Here is a 25,624-nt window from a genome sequence, read left to right on the forward strand (position 1 = left end):
TACACAACATTGGTTTGAGTTTAAATGTTCCCAATGCATTGCCATCCAGAAGCAATGTCAACCGATCTTTTGCAATTTTGAAACCAGGGGAAGACCTCTCCTTACAGGCTCCCATTTCATCCACATTAAAAACTAAATCAGGGTGGTAGTTGCCTTTGTCTATTAAGCGTTTAAATTTGGAAGAATACTTTTCTGCCACTGCAATGTCAGCAGCCTCACCAGACATTTTCACATTGTGAATTTTAGAATGGTTTTTAAACTGATGAAACCACCCTTTGCTGGCCATAAATGTTTCAGTGCTACCAGGCACCTCACATATTTCATCAACCAAAATAACAAGAACGTTATTTTGGTGTTCATGTAGTCAACCCACAACACTCGCAATTTCTCCATGAACCAAAATAACTGGAACGTTATTTTGGTTCATGTCATCAACTCACAACACTCACAATTTCTCCATTTTTTCCATTGTCTCACTGTGTGAATAAGTTCTCACTGTGTGGGATATCAGAGACGTGGTGTCACACAGATATAAGTAATGCGGAACTGGAATTTGGGGAATACAATGTGTATAGAAAGGATAGACAGGACAGGAGGGGAGGAGGGGTTATGCTATTAATTAAGAAACACATAAAGTCCAAGGAAGTGAAGCCAGTCGACATCGATGGACAGGGCAGTGTCGAGTCAGTTTGGTGCGACATAAGCATAGGGAAATCAAAATTGAGAGTAGGAGTGTGCTATAGGCCTAATGACTCTGATGAGTATAATAAGATATTGTACAGAGAAATAGAGTGGGCCAGTAAATCTGAGAGTCTTATAATGGGGGACTTTAATTTCCCAGATATTGACTGGAATTTGTGGGTTGGTCACTCGCACACTAGCAAGGCTTTTGTGGATTTATTGGATGATTGTTTTCTACATCAGCATGTTCGTGAGGCAACAAGAGGGAGCAATACTCTTGATCTGATTATCAGTAGTGATTCTTCATGCATTAAGAACCTGCAGATAAATGAACCACTAGGTGGCAGTGATCACAGTGTGTTGAAGTGGGATTTACTCAAGGAGGTAACTACCATCAGAGGTAAAGGGAAGGGTTTTTGTTTTCGTAAAGGCGACTACGATGGTCTGAGACAGTATTTAAATTCTATACAGTGGGACCAACTGATGATGTTACCAACAGCAAACTCAAAATGGGAAGCATTCAAGGAACTAATCTTGGAGGCTACCAGGCTTTACATACCAACTAAGAAATATTGTTCGAGGTTTAGGCCTAAATGGTTGTCAGATGAACTAATGAGACATGTGGCAGAGAAGAAAAATGCATGGGATACTTACAAATTAATGGGTGACATGGAAGCCTATGATAGATATAAGTTGGTCTGTAACCAAGTCACAAAGGAGATTAGGCAGGCAAAGGCAGACTATGAAAAATCCTTGGCAAAGGATGCAAAGAAAAACAGAAAAGAGTTTTTTACATACTTGAACTCGAAAAGGAAAGGGATGAATCAGATTGGTCCACTGGATATTGATGGTTCAACAGTTGAGGATCCTGCTCAGGTGGCTAACAATCTAAACGAGTATTTTGCATCTACATTCACGCATGAGGAGTTATTCAGGAAGGAGAATGATGTAGGTAAAGTAAACATTGGCAGTGAGCTGGATGATTTTGTAATAACTGAGAGGAAAGTGGAGGAGATATTGTTGAGGATAAACATAAAAAAGGCACCTGGGGTGGATGGGATCTATCCAGTTATATTAAAGGAGGCAGCAAAGGAAGTATGCAAACCCCTAGCCATAATTATGAGAGCTTCTTTGGACTCAGGGGAGGTGCCCATAGACTGGAGATGTGCAAATGTAACCCCAATTCACAAAGGAGGATCAAAGGCTGACACAAGTAATTATAGACCTGTTAGTTTAACTTCTGTTCCAGGTAAATTAATGGAGGCACTGGTTAAAGAAGCACTGCAGGATCATCTAGACAAGAATTCAGTTATAGCTCAGACGCAGCATGGTTTTGTTAAGGGCAGGTCTTGCCTGACCAATTTGATTGGATACTATGATGTAGTCACAAAAGAACTGGATGCAGGGAATAACTTTGATATTATATATTTGGATCTTAGAAAGGCTTTTGATACTGTTGCACATGGAAGACTGCTGCACAAATTGGAGCAGTGTGGCATTGGAGGCAAATTGCTGCTATGGATAAGGGGATGGTTGAGTGGCAGAAGACAGAGAGTGGTAATCAATGGACACTGCTCAACGTGGACTAATGTTATTAGTGGAGTTCCTCAAGGTTCAGTGTTGGGTCCGTTGTTGTTTTCGGTGTTTATGAATGATATTGATGATGGGATATCAAGTTTAATGTCCAAGTTTGCAGATGATACAAAGGTTGGCAGGGTCGTTAAGGACAATACTGACGCTATGCTGCTGCAACAGGATCTGGAAAGGTTGAACAGATGGGCTGAGAGGTGGCAAATGAGGTTTAACATCGACAAATGTAAAGTGCTGCATATGGGAAACAGTAACCCCAGAGCAACGTATCAACTCTGCGGTACTACACTGACAGTGGTGGAGAATGAAAAGGACCTGGGGGTAATTGTGCAGGCAGATATGAAGTTCTCTGAGCAGTGCAGACGAGCTGCAAGAGTAGCGCATGGTGTCTTGTCAATGATATACAGGAATTTTTCTAGCAGGGATAAGGAGGTGATTATTCCCTTGTATAAGGCAATGGTAAGGCCACATCTTGAGTACTGTATACAGGTCTGGAGGCCTCATTTCAAGAAGGATGTAGAGCTGCTGGAACGGGTACAGAGAAGGGCAACAAGATTAGTAAATGGAACAAAGGGTTGCTCTTACGAAGAAAGGCTTAAGTTTTGCAAATTACAGAGTCTGGAGACTAGGCACCGGCGAGGTGATCTGATAGAGGTGTATAAGGCTTTGAATGGTTTGAGCATGCTCAATGCCAATGGGATTCTTCATCTTTCTCAGAATAATCACCTCAGAGGGCATAAATTCAAATTGAGGAAGGACGGATGTCGGATAGATGTGCGGAAATTTGCCTTTGGCCAGCGGGTGGTTGGTTGGTGGAACCGACTTCCATCACTTGTTGTTGAAGTTGATAGCCTAAACAAATTTAAAGCTCAACTGGACAGGTATTTCGAACGAACGGAGGGGTGAAATGGGAGTGGTGTGTTTTTTTTTTTTTTTTGGCTGATGCTGAATAAGCTTGCTTTCTTGCATCATATGCCTCTGCTAATGCTAATGCTAATGCTAATGCTAAGTTGTTCTGGAGGATGACACACTTGTTATCCCTGTGTGTGTGTGTGTGTTTTATTTTATCAACATTGTTCATAATCATTGATACAGAGAAGGCACTAAACTCACCTGCTTTCACACATCCGACCAACACTCACCAGACTCCAAGCGATGAATTACATCTGTTTTCTCCTTAATTGCTAGTGTTTTACACTCTTTTTTTGCCCTCCCCCCCGGCACAGACACTACCCTATGCTAGGTGCTCATGATTACACAAAAATTATTATTAATGAGAAATAGCACTATAATAATACTTTGTAGCCCATTAGCAATCAAGGGAAAATTCACACCGAAACTAACATGACGCACTGAACGTAAACAATCTTGGTATCACTATCATTCCACCCACAATGCACCACAAAAAACAAAAGAAATGCCTAGTGCGTGTTTAGACTCACAGGTGTTGCTGCAATGTGTTACTGAGTTGTGATTTTTTTGTTATTTTAAATTTTTTCAATTTTTTTAGGTAATATTTTGAAACAGTTGTAAAGTGGATCATTGTAAAACGGGACCTACCTGTACTGCATGTGGGTAGCAGTAACCCCAGAGTAATGTACCAGCTGGGTGGCACTGGAGTCAGGGTAGTGGAGAATGGAAAGGACCTGGGGGTAATTGTGCAGTCAGATATGAAATTTTCTGAGTGCAAAAAAGGCTGCAAAAGTAGCTCATGGTGTTTTTTCAATGATATACACGAATTCTTCTAGCAGGGATAAGGGGATGATTGTCCACTTGTATAAAGCAATGGTCAGGCTACATCTTGAGTACTGTATACAGGTCTGGAAGTCTCATTTTAGGAAAGATGTAGAGTTGCTGGAATGCGTACAGAGAAGGGCAATGAGATTGGTGAATAGAACAAACGGTTGGTGTTACCAAGAAAGGCTTATGTTCTGCAAATTGCAGCTTCTGGAGACTAGGCACCTGCGAGGTGATCTAATTGAGGTGTATAAGACTTTGAATGGATTGAATAAGCTCAATGCTAATGGGATTCTTTCTCTTGCTCAGATGACTCACCTGACAGGCATAAATTCAAATTGAGGAAAGACAATTGTAGAATAGATGTGTGGAAATTTGCCTTTAGCCAGTGGGTGGTTGATAGTTGGAACAAACTTGCATCTGTTGTAGTGGAGGTCTAAAACAAATAAATTTAAGGCAGAATTAGACAAACATTTAAAGTGAATGGATGGGTGAAATGGGAAGGTGTTTTTTTTTTTTTTTTTTGACTGATGCTATATAAGCTTGCTTTCTTGCATCATATGCCTCTACTAATGCTAATGCTAATGTACCTCTATGCAGATGACCTTGCTATTTCAGGTTACCTCGCAGAATATGCATATGATCGAGTGACAGCTGCAAGGAGCAATAAATATGGACCAAGAACAATGGTTGCATCAAAAGGGAAAATAACTGCAGTTCAGTTCTGCAGAAAACACAATCCATCCTGAATCTGAGATCAGATTAAAAAATGAGATCATCTTTTTTACAAATAGTATTATTTGTATTATAGTATAAATATGTAACTTTCTGGAGCATGTGAAATATCTTTGCACTATCTAAAAAAAATCTCAACATTCTCAGAGTTATATCTCTAATGACATGGAGAACTTACCATTGCACCCTGTTACACTTATACCATCAGATCTAGACTGGATATGTTCCATCTGTCTACAGCTTTAGTAGAACCAGTAATTTGTAATGGCTGGACGGCATACATAATAGTGCTTAATGCATTGCCATAGGAGTCTACAGAACATCACCTGTGAAGAGCTTATATGCAGAAGGCTGCTAACCTCCCCTTTACCTCTAGAGACAAGTGCTCTTATTATATGCAGATATGCAGAAGGCTGCTAACCTCCCCTTTAAGTCTAGAGACAAGTGCTCTTAGTATATGCTGCAGAAATTAAAAGTCTTCCAAACCACCCTACCTGACAATATCTTTTCAGTCCACAATGGGATAATCTATATACAAATAAACCTAGGATGAATAAACCAAGTAGAATAAGATTACAAAATGTTATATCAGAATGGAGATTGAATCTTGATAGTGTATTGCAAGAGGCTACTGTGATGAGGCTACCATTGCAAACACATTCATGGTACTGTGAATATGTTTGCCATGGTAATTAATTATATCAATGGAGCAAAAACAATCTTACTAAGCTAAGTGGTCAGCAGATACATGAAGCTTGTTCATCCCAGTACTTCTATTTGTCACAGATATACACAGATAACTGTGGTGGGTGCTGCAATAAAGAAAAGGTAAACTGCAGCCATTATCAACCCACTGCAGGATGGAAGCCTCACCGATTCATGTTGAGGGAAATGAACCATAATCTGCCATGCTGGTCCAGTGCTGGTTGGCAGATCGACCGTATTTTGCAGTCATGGGCTTGAATCCCGGTCTACTCAAGGAGTGTGTGCTACTGCACTCCCACTCCTGACCATTTGGCTACAGTGGCCGCTGTAGTTTTGCCTGATTTTACAATCTCTAAAGTGGTCTCAGTTGAAGGCAATTGTTACACCGCCAAGTTAATAGCTATGTTTATTGCACTGAACCACATTGTGAAGATACCTTTCCTGAACTGTATCTTATACACAGATAAACAAAGTCCCATTAGTGCACTTCAGTGAAAATTTTCCACTACTCATCCAACGTTGTATCAAAAATCTGTATCACTGTTCAAACACAGCTGCTACGACTTACAGAAAGTTATTTTTTTGCTTAAATCCTAGGCATGCAACATCCCAGCTAGTGACTGTGTTAACAGAGGTGCAAAAAACTCAACAACTGCAAATTCTTTATTGCATCATGTTCCATATATAGATTATAAAACTGTAATAAGACAAGCATATAAAAATCAGTGCCTACACATTGGCAGAATCATGTGAATAACAAATTGTTCCACACAAAACATAAACTTAAGTATGGAAGTCAGGTTTTTGAGCTAATAGATAAGAAGTTACTCTCATGAGAATATGTATTGGATATGTCCATCTAACACATTTACAAAAGATGATACTCCAGCATGTCCTAATTTCAACTCCCATAATAGAGTCAAACTTTTAGACCATCCCATGCATCAGATGGCACAACAAGCAGCTTTTCATCTCTTGGCACTGCTACAGGAACCTCTGACCTTAACACACATCATAGGAGAAAGTTTGAATGTAGACAACATGTTTACATTCTTCAGATTTGCTTGGCTCTATAACTGCATATAATGAATCCGTCCCCTTAGAAACAGCAGTCCCTTCTGTTTCTCATGCTGAGAAAAATTCACGGGGTAGAATTTTTCACAGTGTAGCCTTATTTGTTAATTGTATCCCATCCCTGTTTCTACAGGGATGGGATACATTTAAATAGAAGTGCTGCAAGAATTAGCATTAGTAATAGATGATTCAAGAAAGCAAGCTTATACAGCATCAGCCTAAGAAAGAAAAAAGCCAACACTTCCCATTTCACCTATCCATTCGCTTCAAATGTTTATCCAGTTCTTCTTTGAATTTATTTACGCTATCAACTTCCACAACAACGGATGGAAGTTTGTTACAGAAATCAACCACCCGCTGGCTAAAGACAAATTTCCACACATCTATTCTGCAACTGTTTTTCATCAGTTTGAATTTATGCCACCTGAAGTGTATAATCTGAGAAGAGGAAGAATTCCATCAGCATTGAGATTACTCAAACTATTCAAAAACCTTATAAACCTCAATGAGATAACCTTGCAGGGGTCTGGTCTGCAGATGCTGCAGTTTTTCCGAATTTGAGCCTTCCTTGGTAAAAACAACCCTTCGTTCCCCTCATCATTCTCATTGCCCTTCACATTCTTCACATTCTTCAGCTCTACATCCTTCCTAAAATGAGGCCTCCAGACCTGAAGGCAGTACTCAAGAAGTGGCCTGACCATTGCCTTATACAAAGGGATAATCACCTCCTTTCCCTACTAGCAGAATTCATGTATATCATTGACAAGCCCCATGAATTGCTCTGGCACTGCTCTGAAAACTTCATATCTGACTGCAGACTTCCCCCAGATTTTGCTCATTCTCCACTATCCTGGTAAGTAACGTAATCAGTTTGTACATTACTCTGGGATTACTAGTATCCGTTTGTGATAATTTGCTTTTGTCAATGTAAAAATTCAGTTACCACTTCTCAGCCCATCTGTCCAAATTTTCTAGATCCTGTTGCAGTAGTGTACAATCATTACAGTAGTTAAAATCCCTGCCAACCTTCGTATCATGTGCAAACTTGGACATTAAGCCTGATATACCTTCATCAATATCATTGATAAATACAGAAAGCAACAATGAGCCCAACACCAAACTCTAGGAAACTCCACTAATAATATTAATTCATGAAGAGTCCAATAATCCACTGATCACTACACTCTGTCTTCTCCCACTCAACCATCCCTTCATCCATAGCAGTAACTTGCCCTTAATGCTGCTCCTTTGTATAGCAGTCTTCCATTTGCAATAGTATCAAAAGCTTTCCTGAAATCCAAGTATATGATATAAAATTTGTTTTTTGCATTCAGCTCCTTTGTAACCACATCATAATATCCAATCAAATTGGCCAGACATGACTTCCCCTTAACAAACCCATGCTGTGTCTGAACCATAATTGCAGTCTTGTCTAGATGATCCTGCGATGTTCCTTTAACCAGTGACTCCATTATTTTCTTCAGAGCAGAAGTTAAACTAACAGGTCTGTAATTCCTCATGTCACCCTTTGATACCCCTTTGTGAACCGGGGACACATTTGCATGTCTACAGTCTTTGGAGACCTCCCCTGAATCCAAGGATGCACTCATAATTATGGCTTAAGGGTTTGCTTACTTCCTTTGCTGCTTCCTTTAATATAACTGGATAGTTCCCAGTCCAGGCGCCTTTGTTGTGTTTAACTTCAACAATTTCTCCTCCACTTTGTTCTCAGTTATTCCAAAATCATTTAGCTCCCTATTAGATTTTGATAAACTTGTGTCCTCCAATTCCATACAGAATTTGTCATGTTCAATGTAGATACAAAATACTCATTTATCACCTACCTGAGCATGAGAAGGGCAACAAGATTAGTGAATGGAATAAAGCAATGCTCTTATGAAGAAAGGCTTAAGTTTTGCAAATTACAGTGTCCGGAGACGAGGCACCTGTGAGGTGATCTGATTGGGGTGTATAAAGCCTTGAATGGTTTGAGCATGCTCAATTCTGATGGGATTCTCCCTCTTGCTCAGAATAATCACCTGAGAGGGCATAAATTCAAATTGAGGAAAGACAGATGTAGGATAGATGCACGAAAGTTTGCCTTTTGCCAGTGGGTAGTTGGTTGGTGGAACAGACTTCCATCCTTTGTTGTGGATAGCCTAAATAAATTTAAGGCTGAGCTGGGCAGGTATTTGGAACGAACGGAGGGGTGAAATGGTAGCGTTTTTTTTGGCTGATGCTGTATGAGCTTGCTTTCTTGCATCATATGCCTCTACTAATGCTAATTCTAATGATCATCAAGAGTGGAACCATCAATATTAATGATCCAATCTGATTCATTCATCTCCTTCCTTTTAGTGTTTAATGAGCAAAGAAGACTTTGCGTAACCTGCTTTCACTTGCCTAACCTAAGGAGAATGGTGGAATTACTTAACAAGTACAGATCAATGTTGAGAAAAAGCTGTGAGTAAGGGGTGAATTTGAAAGTGTCTGTAATTCTGCCCAGACACAATAGGAGGGAGTATATGATGAGAGTCCTGTCAATCAGTTTGACCCTGGAGAGACTGTGCAAGGCTCATCTGGTAGAAATTTTTTTCAGCCTGGTCTATGCTTGTTAACAAGAGAGACTGCTTCTACAAAGATGGGATACACTTAAATAGAAAGGGTGCAAGAATATTTACTGATGCTATTGAGGCAATGATAGGTGGGTCGAAAAACTGGTAACTTGGGGGGATACACAGACCAATAGATTAACAGTTGCCGCTGGCACAATGTGTACAGAAAGGACAGACAGGATTGGTAGGGAGCAGAGGTATGCTGTTAGTTAAGAAAAACATAAAATCGATGGTAGTGTATCCAGTTGACTTGGCTGGAGTGTGCAATGTCGAGTCAGTTTAGTGTGACATAAGCACTGGGAAAAGTAAAGATGAGAGTAGGATTGTGCTCTTAGCCTAATAACCCTGATGAGTACAACAAAAAACTGTATAGAGAAATATAGTGAAACAGGAAATCCGAGTAGTAGTAGTAGTGGCATGTGATGCAAGAAAGCAAGTGTTTTGAGCTTATGCAGCATCAGCCAAAAAAAAAAAAAAAAAAAAAAAAAAAAAAAAAATTAGAAAACAATTCCCTCTAAATGTTTGTCCAGTTCCTCCTTAAATTTATTTAACATATCAACTTCCATCTGGCTAAAGGCAAAGTTAGAGTGCCTTACAATGGGGGATTTTAACTTCCCAGTTATTGACTGTAACTTGTGGTTGGTCACTCGCACACTAGCAAGACTTTTGTGGATTTATTGGATGATTATTTTGTACAGCAGCATGTGCGAGAGGCAACCAGAAAGATTAATACTCTTGATCTGATTATCGGCAGTGATTATTCATGCCTTAAGAATCTGCACATAAAGGAACCACTAGGCAGCAGTGATCACAATGTACTAATGTGGGATTTACTTAAAGATGTAACTGCCAATTAGGGATAAAGGAAGGGTTTTTCCTTTTGTAAAGGTGACTATGGTGGTCTGAGACAGTTTTTAAATTTTATACAGTGAGACCTCATGATGACAGCTGGCGATGTCAACAGCAAATTCTAAATTGGAAGCATTCATAGAATTAATCTTGGAAGGTATTAGACTTTTTTATACCAACTAATAAATATTGTTCAAGGATGCCTAAATGGATGTCAGATGAACTAATGAGACATTATTACTATTATTATTAGCCATATGGTGCAAGGAAGCCTGAGGCTTCTGCTGCACCAGCCAAAAAAAATTCCTGAGTTACACTGAGAGAGAGAGAGAGAGAGAGAGAGAGAGAGAGAGAGAGAGAGAGAGAGAGAGAGAGAGAGAGAGAAGAGAAAGAAAGAAAGAGAGAGACAGAGATTGACAGAAGTAGAAAGGAATCACCAAGAAAGAGAACAATGATGGTATCCAGCTCTGTGACAGGAGAAAAATGCATGGAGCACATAATAAATTAATACGTGACACAGAAGCCTATGGCAGATATAAGCTGGTTTGTAATCAAGTAACAAAGTACATTAGGCAGGCAAAGGCAGATTACAAGAAATCTTTGGCAAAGGATGCAAAGAAAAACAGCAGAGTTCTTTACTTATATAAACTTCAGAAGGAAGGGGATAAGATTGGTCCATTGATATTGATGGTTCAACTGTTGATGATCCTGCTCAGGTGGCTACAATATTGGGAAGTATGCTGAAAATATGGGAAGGGACTTAATATTAATATTTTTGACTGGATATACAGAGTTAATATTATAAAGTACTGTTAATATTTGAAAATGGATATGCAATATAGAAAATAGCCCACTAAAAAAACCCAACATAGTCCTTTATATCAAGTGTAACAGATATTTAGATTTACTTGTGTTTCTTGAGAGACAAATGGAGAGGAACCTTGCCTTTCATGATGAGTAATGTTGCTATTTGTTGTGCAGATTCATAAATATTTCAGGTTGAAGACAGTTGTAGCAAATCTGTCCAGCAGTAATGCTGAATTTAGGTAGTCTCTGGCCCTTTCTCAATATTTTTGTGGTCATAAAAATAATACTATTGGCTTATGTAGTTGTCTTCTCCCATTACCTTTGGGCCTTAGAGCAAACAGGACACTGCATCTTGGTAATATTTCTATTGATCAGCAGTGATTAGATCCAATTTCCATACAGATTTTATCATGTTGTTTATTGGAGTAGTTGTTCCATCATAATCCCACCTTCCAAATATTGGTAGAATCTGTGTCATAATACATTCTAGTTTTTGATAACACAAGAGATGCTGTGTATTGTAATTATGGCAATATTTCGTAGTAATAGTACAAGAAGCATAAAGAAGTGTGAAGATTAATAAAGTAAAAAAAATATATATAAAAAATGGGAAAACAGTTTTTTAGTGTAATTTATAATTTTTTTTATTGAATTTGCATAGCATTTGGATAGCAAATATATAAATAAAAAATATATAACAGAAAGTAATTTTAAAACATTCAGTGTTTTCCTAACTGTTTATTCTTGCAGCTTCTTAATCAGAATGAATGCAGCAGTAATCCATGTCTCCATGGGGGGACATGTATTGATACATACAATGGTTACATATGCCAGTGTCTGTCTTCTTGGGAAGTAAGTGATTTTAAGCTTAAATTCTCTCAGTTAAATAGGTCAGAAATCTATTCTCATGGAATAGATATATATACAGATACAGTTTCATGATATTGGCTAAGCACAGGTTATCAAATAAAATTGGTTAGTCTGTGAATTAAAAATAATTCAAAATTCAGTTAAGCAGTATATCAGGTTATCTCTCTTTTGACTTTAATGGTACTGCATTCAGACTTATAATAATAGATTGAACTTATAAAATGTAATTGAATGACAGTTGGTTTATGAAATATGTAAGTTAAATAAACATAATTTTTAAGAAAATTTATGTTCTTTTTATTTTATAATCAATGTATGATTGTAGAAGTTTTCAAAATTTTTATGTTAGTGTTTAAGGAAGTTCATTAGTGAAGTATTAAAAGCCAATATTGATTTGTTATCGCATACAAAACTTTAATTAGCCTTGTATCAGTAATGCACCATTGTTAATATTAAATATTTAAAAATTTACCAAATGAAATTTGCACTTAACGTTTAAATTGCAGAAAAATTAATAGCATTATATTAAAAATGCTTCTTTGTATTATCCTTACAAGAAATAAAAAATTAAATAATAACACTGGCTTACAGTGTATCTGGGGTTTGAGTAAAAGTATGTGGCAGTTATTTATGCATGTTTACTGATTACTAAACCGAAATCTGTTTGTTTCTATCACGTAAAGATTTTTCACAATTCATTAACAAAATATTACCTAGGTATTATACGCAAGTGTGTACATAACTATAGTTTCTGCAATGGTTTACAAGTTTTATATCCCTATATTCATAATCAGTATCAAATATTTGCCTCAAATACAACAGATTGTGCATGTTTAACCTGTAACTACACACACACACACTGCAAGGTAGCTAATCTTGACCCAGGAAGGTAGATGGCCCCCACCCCGCTCTTCTGACTCATCTGTGATTCCCAGAATTTTATTTTCCGAGTGGAGTCTGGGAGACTCCTGTGTGTGGTTATGGGTTAAACTTGTCTGAGCATGCACTCACTTGTTTGTACATTCCACTCAACCACAGAGCCCATATAAGTGGCACATCTCTTATGCGGTCACAGTACTCCTGTAAAAACCATTGTGAGCTCTCATTGTGTGTTAGTTTTCTTTTAGTATGGCAACCAGAAAGTGTATAAACAGTCCAGACATATTTGGTTACATATGTGGTTGTATTGTTCCTGTAAAGCAGAGGTGAAATAAGATTTTTAAAAGTATGCATACATGTGTATGCATACTTTTAGAAATCTTAGAAACATCTTAGAAAATGGAGTCAAGGAAAAAAGGTGTGCTTGCCATTTGCTATTCTTATGGTCTGGCACAAGCCAGTAAGCCATGCCGAATGTTAATTTTGTGTATGTGACGTCAAAGGTTACAATTCAAAAAATAAAAAAGGACATCAAATATCCAGATCTACCCTCAGCCATAAGACAGGTTCTGCATGGACCTGATCTGCCTGTAAAACCTCCACCAGAAAACTTTGGAGTCCACATCTTCCACTGAAGCAGAAGCTAAAGAGGTTAGTGAAGAGGAATGTTATCAACCAGAAAATATTTTAATGCCACAGCAATTCATGCATCAAACTGAATGATTTAGTAAGGGACTTAGGTCTTCCAAAGTATGCTGCTGAAATTCTGGGATCCAGACTTCAAGCAAAGAACTTACTTGCTCCAGGTACATCATTTTCCTGGTACAGAAATTGTGAAAGGGAGTTTATACAGTATTTTTCGTAAGAAGGTCCTCTCATATATTGCAGTGATATCGCTGGTTTAATAAGTGCCTTAGGAGCTCCATCATATATTCTTAGTGAATGGAGAACTATTTATACACTCTTCTAAGACTAGTTTAAAAGGTGTTCTCTTGTATAATGGAGAGAAGAACACATCTGTGCCAGTTGCTCATTCAGTCTACTTAAAAGAACCTTATGACAATTTAAAGTTGCTTCTGGAGAAAATTAAATATCAAGATCACAAATGGCAACTATGTGGGTATTTAAAAGTTTTATGTTTGTTGTTGGGGCAACAGGGTGGGTACACTAAAATTCCATGCTTTATTTGTGAATGGGATAACAGAGCTAAAGCGCTGCATTGGACAAAGGAGCAATGGCCTCGGAGGCACAATCTTACACCGGGGTCAAAAAATATTGTGCACAAAAGTTTGGTGAAGCCAGATAAAATACTTTTACCCTCACTGCATATCAAGTTAAGCATAATGAAGCAATTTGTTAAAGCATTGAATAAGGATGGCAATTGCTTTAAGTACCTTTGCAGTAAATTTCCCGGTTTATCTGAAGCAAAACTTAAGGAGGTTATCTTCATTGGTCCCCAAATTAGAAAATTGGTTTTAGATGGTCAGTTTGAAACTAGTATGACTGATGTTGAAAGGGAAGCCTGGATTGATTTTAAAAGTGCAATGGAAAACTTTCTAGGAAATCATAAATCACAGGATTGTGAGAAAATTGTTCAAAATATACTCGAAAAGCTTTGCAATTTAGGTTGCAATATGAGCATCAAAATTCACTTTTTGCATGCCCATCTTGATTTTTCCCCCAAAAATCTTGCACAGATGAGCGAAGAACAAGGGGAGAGATTCCATCAGGACATAAAGGAAATGGAGCAGAGGTACCAGGGAAGGTGGAATACAAGCATGATGGCCGACTACTGCTGGTGTTTAAAAAAAAAAAGAGAGAAACCTTGCACTGTACATAAAAGAAAAATGATTAAACGTTCTTTTCAAACAAAGAGAGGAAGGTCTGATTAATGAAAGTTTCAGAATTTTGATTAATACTTGTTAGTATTTAAGTATTTTTTGATATATGAAAATGTAATCCTATCAATTTGTCATTACTAAATATAATAAAGTTATATACTTTCGTAAAAAACAATACTTTTTTATTTCTTAAACTGTGATGTATTTGGATGTGATATAAAAAAAATCTAAGTCATGTTTGAAATCACAGCAACATATTTCGGCAGTAGGACCTACTGAAATTTAAACCCCAGTGAACAAACTTAAATTTGTAAACTAGTGTAATTAACATAAACAGTGAAAACTGATAGAGGGCTATAAGTTCTGTAGGCAGCAAGAACATTAGGTCTATCACTTTTGACCTATTTTTGTTAATTTTTTGCATCCCAGGAAGAATATAGAAAAACAGTTTTTCAGTCCAATGAAGAGATCTTTTTAAGTCTCAAATAATAGACAAATTATATTGTAACATTTCAATAAATATCTTGGTTCATCAGAAGTAGTTTAGTCATACTTTTTTATTTATTTAACTAATTTTTTTAAGATGACTGAACATTTATTGTCCTCCTTGCAAGGTATTTGAGGAATAAAATATGGATTAAAGTTATGGATGAGTTTGAAACACTTCTGCTCTGCAACTAAATACCTATACTATTACAGGTAACATTTCTACAGCTAGGCACCTAAAGTATAGCTGTGGAATAGAAGTGTTTTAGAATTCCCTAGAATTCTCTGAAATGAATCCCAAGGCAGGTTTGAAACATTGTCATAATTGTGCAGGATTATTGAGTTAAACTTCTTTTATAATTATTATTTACAGCAGTAAACAAAGAATTTTGCTCAGTATATTATTCATTTCTGCTAATGGTAAGAAGTGTTCAGTTTTAACTTTAATATATAGTAAATAACATCTTATTCTTTTCAGGCAAGAATAAACAAGGTAGATTCAGAAAAAAAACTTTAAGAAAATTTTACAATGAATACTTATACAAAGTGTTTCAAAATGATGGTCAATAATTTAAAGGTTAAAAGTACAAATTAAAATAAGCAAAAAAGTCAACATCGGGTTGCAAATGAACCATTTTCGAGATAATGCACATTTTCTATTAAGATCTGTCATGACTATGGGAGCACTAGTTTAGCAAAAGGCTGTGAATCCTTTGCTAAGGGTGGTTTTATTAAACATAAGATAATACATTTTTAATTTTTGTTTTCAACACGACAGGATTTTACAGATGTTACAAAAGATGTTCAGAATGCTGTCCTTGCATCCATATGCAGCTTTGTAGTCTTCTCTGCATTGAGTTGCAAATCCTCTCAGGCATTCCTGGGTCATTTCTGATTTGCTGAAATGCTCCTTCAACCTGATGCTACAATTCCTCAACAGTGTTAATGTCAGACATGTACACCAAGCTTTTTACATGATCCCACATACAAAAATCCATAGGATTTAAGTCTGGTAATCTAGGAGGCCACACTACAGGCCTACCTCTACCTATCTATCATTGACCATACCTTCTAGAGTCAACTGGGCTAGCCAAGTGGGTAAAGTGCCTGCCTGGCAACCCAAAGGTCATGGGTTCGAATCCCGCCTCGGGCTTGGATCAGAGTAAAAATGCAAAACCTTTGGAAGGTGCATTATGGCCACAGAAGCCGATGTGCCAACAACTAACAAAAAAAAAAAATAATAAAAAAATAAAAAATACCTTCTAGTTAGATACTGAGTCACAACTTGAGCAAAATGTTCCGGTGCACCATAATGCATAAACCACATGTTCTGGTGTTGCTGAAGTGCAACATTATCATCATCAAGGAGGTCTGGAAGAACATTCTGCAGGAACTGAAGAACAATATCTTTTGAGTCCACAATGGGATTATCTATATACAAATAAACCTAGGACGAATAAAAACTAAGTAGAATAAGAGTACAAAATGTTATATCAGAATGGAGATTGAATCTTGATAGTTTATTTCAAGAGGCTACTGTGATGAGACTAATGTGACTTTCCTATTAGCCTGTTTGGCAGAAAGTGGGTCCAATTAGACAGTCTCCTAGTAGTCCAGCCCAGACGTTCAATGAGAAACGTTGCTGATGTCGTGATTTGTGAATTGCATTAGGATTTTTTCGGACCAAAAGTGACGGTTATGAAAATTAAAAATACCATCATGAGTAAACCCAGCTTTGTTAGTAAACAAAATGTTGTTCAAATAAACAAACAAGACAATGGTGGATCCCAACTCTGTACAGTTCATCTTGTCAGTGGTGGATCCCAACTAGAAATGTGGAATATCTTGAAAACGATTCACTTAAGGACCCATGTTTACTAGGCTTTTTTTGCATATTGTAGTCTGTAAAGTTCACCTTTAAATTATTGACCATCACTTTTGAAACACCCAGTATAGCATCAGCCAAAAAAAAAAACCTTCCCATTTCACCCATCCATTCACTTAAAATGTTTGTCTAGTTGTGCCTTGTACTTATTTAAGTTGCTGACTTCCACTACAACAGATGGAAGTCTGTTCCAACTATCAACCACCTGCTGACTAAAGGCAAATTTCTGTGCATCTATTCAACAATTGTCTTTCCTCAATTTGAATTTATGCCTCCTCAGGTGGCGCACTATGGCCATAGACACCGATGCACCAAAAAAATTCCCAAACAAACAAACAAGCCCCCTCAGATGAGTAATCTGAGCAAGAGGAAGAATCTCATTAGCATTGAGCTTGCTCAATCCATTCAAGGCCTTATACACCTCAGTTAGATGACCTAACAGATGCCTAGACTCCAGACACTGTAATTTGCAGAACTTAAGCCTTTCTTGGTAAGAACCCCCCCCTTTGTTCCCCCTCACCAATCTTGTTGCCCTTCTCTGTACTTGTTCCAGTAGCTCCGAATCTTTCTTAAAATGAGGCCTCCAGTCTCAAAGTTTGGTACTCTAAGATTTGGCCGGACCATTGCCTTATATAAGGGGACAATCGCCCCCTTTATCCCTTCTAGCAAAATTCCTGTATATCATTGAAAAGACACCATGAGCTACTCTTTCAGCCTTTTGCACTGCTCAGAAAACTTCATATCTGACTGCACAATTACCCACAGGTCCTTTTCATTCTCCACAACCCTGAGTGTAGTACCACCTAGTTGTATGTTAATCTGTAGTTACTGCTAACCATATGCAGTACTTTACATTTGTCAATGTTAAACTTCAGTTGCCACCTCTCAGCCCATCTGTCCAACTTTTTCAGATCCTGTTCCAGTAGCGGACTATGATTACTGGCATTAACAACCATCCAACCTTCATATCATCTGCAAACTTTGACATTTACCCTGGCATACTTTCATGAATATCATTGATAAATACTGAAAACAACAATGGACCCAACACTGAATCCTGGGGACTCCGCTAATAACATTAGTCCATGAAGAGCAATGTCCATTGATAACCACTCTCTGTCTTCTCCCACTCAACCATCCTTTTATTCCTTGTAGCAACTTGCCCTTAATGCCATACTGTTCCAATTTGTCAAATTGCACAGAAGTTAGACTAACAGGTCTGTAATTACTCGTGTCACCCTTTTTGAACCCACTTTGTGAATTGGGGACACATTGCACATCTTCAGTCCATGGGGACCTCCCCTGGGTCCAAGGAAGCTTTCATAATTATTATGGTTAAGAGTTTGCTTACTTCCTTTGCTGGCTCCTTTAATATAACTGGATAGTTATATTAAACATAAGAAACATTGAAGTTTAACTTCAACAATTTCTCCTCTAATTTGCTTTCAGTTATTACAAAATCATTTAACTCCCTGTTAGAGTTTGATAAACTTCTGGCATTCCTCTTACTGACTAACTCCTCATGTGTGAATGTAGATACTGTTGCACATGGAAGACTGCTACACAAATTGGAGCAGTGTGACATTGGAGGTAAATTGCTGCTATGGATAAAGGGGTGGTTGAGGGGGAGAAGACAGAGAGTGGTAATCAATGGACACTGCTCATCGTGGACTAATGTTATTAGTGGAGTCCCTCAGGGCTCAGTGTTGGGTCCATTATTGTTTTCTGTATTTATAAATGATATTGATGATGGTATATCAAGCTTAATGTCCAAGTTTGCAGACGATACAAAGGTTGGCAGGGTTGTTAAGGACACTACTGATGCTATGCTGCTGCAACAGGATCTGGAAAGGTTGGGCAGATGGGCTGAGAGGTGGCAAATGAAGTTTAACATTGACAAATGTAAAGTACTACACATGGGAAACAGCAACCCCAGAGCAACGTATCAACTCTGTGGTACTACACTGACAGTGGTAGAGAATGAAAGGGACTTGGGGGTGGTTGTGCAGGCAGATATGAAGTTCCCTGAGCAGTGCAGACGGGCTGCAAGAGTAGCTCATGGAGTATTGTCAATGATATACAGGAATTTTTCCAGCAGGGATAAGGATGTGATTGTATAAGGCAATGGTCAGGCCACACCTAGAGTACTGTATACAGGTCTGGAGGCCTCATTTCTGGATGTAGAGCTGCTGGAACGAGTACAGAGAAGGGCAACAAGATTAGTGAATGGAACAAAGGGGTGCTCTTACGAAGAAAGGCTTAAGTTTTGCAAATTACAGTGTCTGGAGACTAGGCACCAGCGAGGTGATCTGATAGAGGTGTATAAAGCCTTGAATGGTTTGAGCATGCTCAATGCTGATGGGATTCTTCCTCTTGCTCAGAATAATCACCTGAGAGGGCATAAATTCAAATTGAGAAAAGACAGATGTAGGATAGACGTGCGGAAATTTGCCTTTAGCCAGCGGGTGGTTGGTTGGTGGAACAGACTTCCATCCCTTGTCGTGGAAGTTGATAGCCTAAATAAGTTTAAGGCTCAGCTGGACAGGTATTTTGAACGAACAGAGGGGTGAAGTGGAAGTGGGTTTTTTTTTTTTTTTTTTTTTGGCTGATGCTGCATAAGTTTGCTTTCTTGCATCAAATGCCTCTACTACTAATGCTAATGCTAATGCTAATGCAAAATATTCATTCAGTTTTTCAGACCATCAATGTTAAGTGGAACAATCTGATTCATTCCTTTCCTTCTAGAGTTTACATAAGTAAAGAACCCTTTGCTGTTTTTCTTTGCATCCTTTGCGAAAGATTTCTCGTAATCTGCCTTCGCCTGCCTAACTTCATTTGTGACTTAATTACAGACTAGCCATAGGCTTCTGTGTCACCTGATAATTTATATGCATCCCATGCATTTTTCATTAGCATTAGCATTAGTAGAGGCATATGATGCAAGAAAGCAAGCTTATTCAGCATCAGCCAAAAAAAAAAAAAAAAAAACACCACTCCTATTTCACCCCACTGTTCGTTCGAAATACCTGTCCAGCTGAGCCTTAAATTTGTTTAGGCTATCAACTTCAACAACAAGTGATGGAAGTCTGTTCCACCAACCAACTACCTGCTGCCTAAAGGCAAATTTCCGCACATCTATCCTACATCTGTCTTTCCTCAATTTGAATTTATGACGTCTCAGGTGATTATTCTGAGCAAGAGGAAGAATCCCATCAGCATTGAGCATGCTTAAACCATTCAACGCATTATACACCTCTATCAGATCACCTCGCCGGTGCCTAGTCTCCAGACTCTGTAATTTGCAAAACTTAAGCCTTTCTTTGTAAGAGCAACCCTTTGTTCCATTCACTAATCTTGTTACCCTTCTCTGTACTTGTTCCAGCAGCTCTACATCCTTCTTGAAATGAGGCCTCCAGACTTGTATACAGTACTCAAGGTGTGGCCTGACCATATACAAGGGAATAATCACCTCCCTATCCCTGCTACAGAAATTCCTGTATATCATTGACAAGACACCATGAGCTACTCTTGCCGCTCGTATGCACTGTTCAGAGAACTTCATATCTGCCTGCACAATTAGCCCCAGGTCCTTTTCATTCTCTACTACTGTCAGTGTAGTACCACAGAGTTGATACGTTGTTCTGGGGTTACTGGTCCCCCTATGTAGTACCTTACATTTGTCAATGTTAAACTTCATTTACCACCTCTCAGCCCATCTGCTCAACCTTTCCAGATCCTGTTGCAGCAGCAGCATAGCATCAGTAGTGTCCTTAACAACCCTGCCAACCTTTGTATCGTCTGCAGCCTTGGACATTAAGCTTGATATACGATCATCAGTATCATTTATAAATACAGAAAACAACAATTGACCCAACATTGAACCCTGAGGAACTCCACTAATAACATTAGTCCACGTTGAGCTGTCTCTCTTGATTACCACACTCTGTCTTCTGTCACTCAACCATCCCTTTATCCATCGCAGCAATTTGCCTCCAATGCCACACTGCTACAATTTGTGCAGCAGTCTTCCATGTGCAACAGTATCAAAATCCTTTCTAAGATCCAAATATATAATATCAAAGTTATTCCCTGCATCCAGTTCTTTTGTGACTACATCATAGTATCCAATCAAATTGGTCAGGCAAAACCATGCTGTGTCTGAGCTATAACTGAATTCTTGTCTAGATGATCCTGCAGTGCTTCTTTAACCAGTGCCTCCATTAATTTTCCTGGAACAGAAGTTAAACTAACAGGTCTATAATTACTTGTGTCAGCCTTTGATCCTCCTTTGTTAATTGGGGTTTACATTTGCACATTTCCAGTCTATGGGTACCTCTCCTGAGTCCAAAGAAGCTCTCATAATTATGGCTAGGGATTTGCTTATTTCCTTTGCTGCCTCCTTTAATATAACTGGATAGATCCCATCTGCACTGGGTGCCTTTTTTATGTTTATCCTCAACAATTTCTCCTCCACTTTCCTCTCAGTTATTAGAAAATCATCTAGCTGACTGCCAATGTTTACTTCACCTACGACATTCCCCTTCCTGAATAGCTCCTCATGTGTGAATGTAGATGCAAAATACTTGTTTAGATTGTTAGCCACCTGAGCAGAATCCTCAACTGTTTAACCATCAATATCCAGTGGACCAATCTGATTCATCCCTTTCCTTCTTGAGTTTAAATAGGTAAAGAACTCTTATCTGTTTTTCTTTGCATCCTTTGCCAAGGATTTCTCATAATCTGCCTTTGCCTGCTTAATCTCCTTTGTGACTTGGTTACAGACCAACTTATATCTATCATAGGCTTCCATGTCACCCATTAATTTGTATGTATCCCATGCATTTTTCTTCTCTACCATATGTCTCATTAGTTCATCTGACATCCATTTAGGCCTGAACCTTGAACAATATTTCTTAGTTGGTATGTAAAGCCTAGTAGCTTCCAAGATTAGTTCTTTGAATGCTTCCCATTTTGAATTTCTTGAATTGCTGTTGGTAACATCATTAGTTGGTCCCACTGTATAGAATTTAAATACTGTCTCAAACCATCATAGTCGCCTTTACCAAAGCAAAAACCCTTCCCTTTACCTCTGATGGTAGTTACCTCCTTGAGTAAATCCCACTTCAGCACACTGTGATCACTGCCACCTAGTGGTTCCTTTATCTGTAGATTCCTGATGCATGAAGAATCACTACTGATAATCAGATCAAGAGTATTGCTCCCTCTAGTTGCCTCCCAAACATGCTGATGTAGAAAACAATCATCCAATAAATCCACAAAAGCCTTGCTAGTGTGTGAGTAACCAACCCACAAATACGAGCCCCATTAATTCATCTGACATCCATTTAGGGCTAAACTTGAACAGTATTTCTTAATTTTTCTGAAAAGCCTAGTACCCTCTAAGATTAAGTTCCTTAAGGCCTCCCATTCAGAATTCACTATTGGTTACATCGTCAGTTGATCTCACTGTATAGAATTTAAAAACTCTCTGAGACCACTGTGGTCACCTTTACGAAAGCAAAAACCATTCCCCTTACCCCTGATGGTAGTTACATCCTTAAGTAAATCCCACATCAGTACACTGTGATCACTGCCGCCTAGTGGTTCCTTTATCTGCAGATTTTTAATGATGAAAAATAACTGCTGATAATCAGATATTAGGTATCTGATAATCAGATATTAGATATCAGGTATTACTCCCTTTGGTTGCCTCTTGAAAATGTTTCTGTAGAAAACAGTCATCCTATAAATCCCCAAAAGTCTTGCTAGTGTGTGAGTGACCAACCAACAAATTCCAATCCTAATCTGGAAAATTAAATTCTCCTATTATGAGACATTCCAATTTGCTGGCCCATTGTATTTATTGTATAGCTGTGTAGTATACTCATTGCAGTTATTAGCCCCATAACACACTCCTTCTCTCAATTTTGTGTTCCCAGTGCTTATATCACACCAAACTGTCTCAACATTGCATTTATTACCCGTGTCAACTGGATGCACTGCCTTAGATTTAATATGCTGCTTAAATTTTTAGAAGGATTGAAATTAATTAAGTTATCTTTGCCCAATTGGAGAATTACATGGTGTCACCATTTAAGGAATTGGTGGTATATATTCAAGAAGTTGAAGCTGTTTATGCAGGATAAGATTTCTCATACTGGAAGATTTAATGCAATCGTCTGTCATTAGCAAAATTGTGGATAGGATTTCCTTTTAATAGAAGATCATTAATATACATGGACTGAACTTTGGGGAATGCCAGCATTAGTTGAAAAGGTAGAAGGCAGAGAACCATCTACCATTATCCACAGAGAGCAGTCAGAAAGAAACGTGGTTAGCCATTGGAAAAAAAACAGCCACCAATCCATAAGAGAGAGTTTTGGAAGGCCTTCATGCCAAACACAATCAAAAGCCTTAGGAATGTCAATAGCAGCTGCTTGAGATTCAGCCCCAGGTGCCAAGCGTTTTTGTGAGCAAGAGTCTCTTCCAGTGAATTTGCACTCTCTGTTGAGGAGATAAAGTAATTTCCTTGTTTACAGCATTACATTAATATTCAATTAAATAGTCCTCAGTAAAAAAAATCACTTATTAGATTAGGAGGAAGAGTATCCTTTCTTTCTTTTTTCTATTTCATATTTTTAGTACTAATCCACGACTGTTTGGTCACAAAGTGGCACTGGGCCTTTCTCCATGTGGCAGGAATGATCATCTGGGGGGGGGGGGAATGCTCCTTTTTCAGGGTAAAATGGAGCAGTTCCCAAAACTCAGAAATACACTGGGTGCACAGATCAAACCCTGGCAGTGGAGTTGGGGGGGGGGCAGCAGTGCCACTTGACAGAATACACAAAAAAGTTCAAACCCTCTCAGGGAAAAACAGAAGGAACCTGGTTCTGTCACAGCAAAATGTCAAAATATTGATGTATACAGAATCCTAACTCCAGCATTCCTAATTATCCATTGAATTCTAGAACAACCAATTGGAAAACTCTCACCACATCTAGTGCTGAAATGCCTAGAAAAGCACAATAGTACTCCCAAGACTGTTTGTTGTTTAAAGTCAGGAGACTTACTGGTTGCCACTGCTGTCAGTCTGAGCAATATAAAAACTGAAAATTTTTGGTGGAATCTCAATTACCATTTCACCATATTTCTCTGAATATGTATGCATTTTCATCACTAAATGGGACCTCATCAGTCTGTCAGATGAAGATCTAAAACAAGAACGGAGATCAAGGAGTCATCAATGTAAGATGGATTATGACAAAGAAAGATGGTATACTAGTTCCCACTCAGAACATAATCCTTACTTTTGACAGTCCCAAACAACCAACAGTGATTAAATCGGGTTACCTTAACTGTTGTTTAAAGCCTACATTCCAAAACCATTATGCTACTATAAGTTCCTGAAGTTTCGGCACTTACAGTCAGTCTGCAGAGGAGCAGCTGCCAGTGCCACATGTGAGTCCATTGTGCACACTAATACTGACTGCATAGCCACAACACCTAATTGTCCTAACTGCATAGAAGCATGCCTGGTGTATTCCATCAAGTTCCTTCTCTGGAAATATGAATAAAAGATACAACAAATCAAAACTGAACACAATCTACCCTACCAAGAGGCCAAAAAATTTTATCAGCCCTTAAAACTAATAAGCCAAATTATGCCCAAGTAATAACATGACAAATATCAATTGCTGTCCAAATGGAGGTAACCATACCATCAAGTGCATCACTACCTAAGTGGGTAGCCGTACCAATACACCATTTCACTAGGAAACAAAGAAAAACTGTAAATATGCCAAGCACAATCAGATGCCATTCAACAGCAGAATATTACAGTATCGGCTATTCTGGTGAACAAACTTTGATCTTCTTTGATCTTTGATCTTCTCTGGCTTAAAATCTCTCTACCTCATTGTGTCAAATTCATCTGTTGTCTCTACCGTTCTCCCAACTCCACTAATCACTTGGAGCTCATTGACTTCCTCTCTTTGCAACTTGACTTTCTCCAGTCCAACTTTCCTAACAGTGAGGTAATTTTCCTTGGTGATTTTAATGTTCCCAACTCCAGCTGGCTTCCGTTTTCTAGTCACACCGACCCAGCAGGTCGAGATGCTGAGGCTTTTGCAATTACTAATGACCTAGCACAGATTGTTCATTTACCTACAAGAATACCGGACAATTCTAATCATACAGCCAATACGCTTGATCTTTTTCTCACAAACAACCCTTCTAAGTACATGGTCGAAGTGAGAGGTCCTTTAGGCACTTCAGATCACAACTTGGTGATTGTCTCTCTTCTCCAATGGAACCTTTATCTCGTGGCTATTCCCAACCTCGTGTTGTTTGGCATTACAAGAATGCAAAATGGGATGACCTGCGAGACTTCTTTTCTTCTTTTCCTTGGTCGGATTACTGTTTCAAAACTTCTGATGTCAACGTTTGCTCAGATCGTGTCAGTGAAATTATTCTTGCAGGAATGGAATCCTTTATCCCACACTCCACTTTAAAATCTCGTCCTTTATCTAAACCTTGGTTTTCCAATAAATGTGCTAAGGCTGTTCAAGAGAAGAATATTGCATATCGTAATTGGCTTGTTTCTAATTCTTCAGTTTCATTTTCTGCCCACACCAAAGCTCGCAACAATTGTAAAGCGGTTATTAATCAGTCCAAACTAGTGTTTGAACAGGCTAAGAGTAGAAAACTTGCTTCCTCCCCTAATGGTAGCCGAGCATTCTGGTCTCTTGCCAAAGCTATTGGCCGCAACTTTTGCCCATCTCTGCTCCCACCTCTGTCCAAACAAGGTCACTTCAGCCAAGGATAAAGCTGACCTGCTAGCTTCCCATTTTTTTTCCAGCTCATATATTAAT

General features: G+C 38.4%; 1 protein-coding gene across 1 annotated transcript in view; it reads left to right on the forward strand.

Annotated features, from left to right (window-relative positions):
• The window catches only part of LOC150088286 (cubilin-like), a 670,594-nt gene that overhangs the window by 201,189 nt on the left and 443,781 nt on the right, over positions 1-25,624 (forward strand). The window contains exon 7 of the mRNA XM_090370103.1: positions 11,544-11,645. Within this exon, the coding sequence (XP_090226229.1) occupies positions 11,544-11,645 (102 nt within the window). The remainder of the gene's footprint in view (positions 1-11,543; positions 11,646-25,624) is intronic.

This window comes from Mastigoproctus giganteus, chromosome 3 (assembly GCF_048544385.1).
Source record: "Mastigoproctus giganteus isolate SK-2022 chromosome 3, ASM4854438v1, whole genome shotgun sequence".
Lineage (NCBI taxonomy): Eukaryota > Metazoa > Arthropoda > Arachnida > Uropygi > Thelyphonidae > Mastigoproctus > Mastigoproctus giganteus.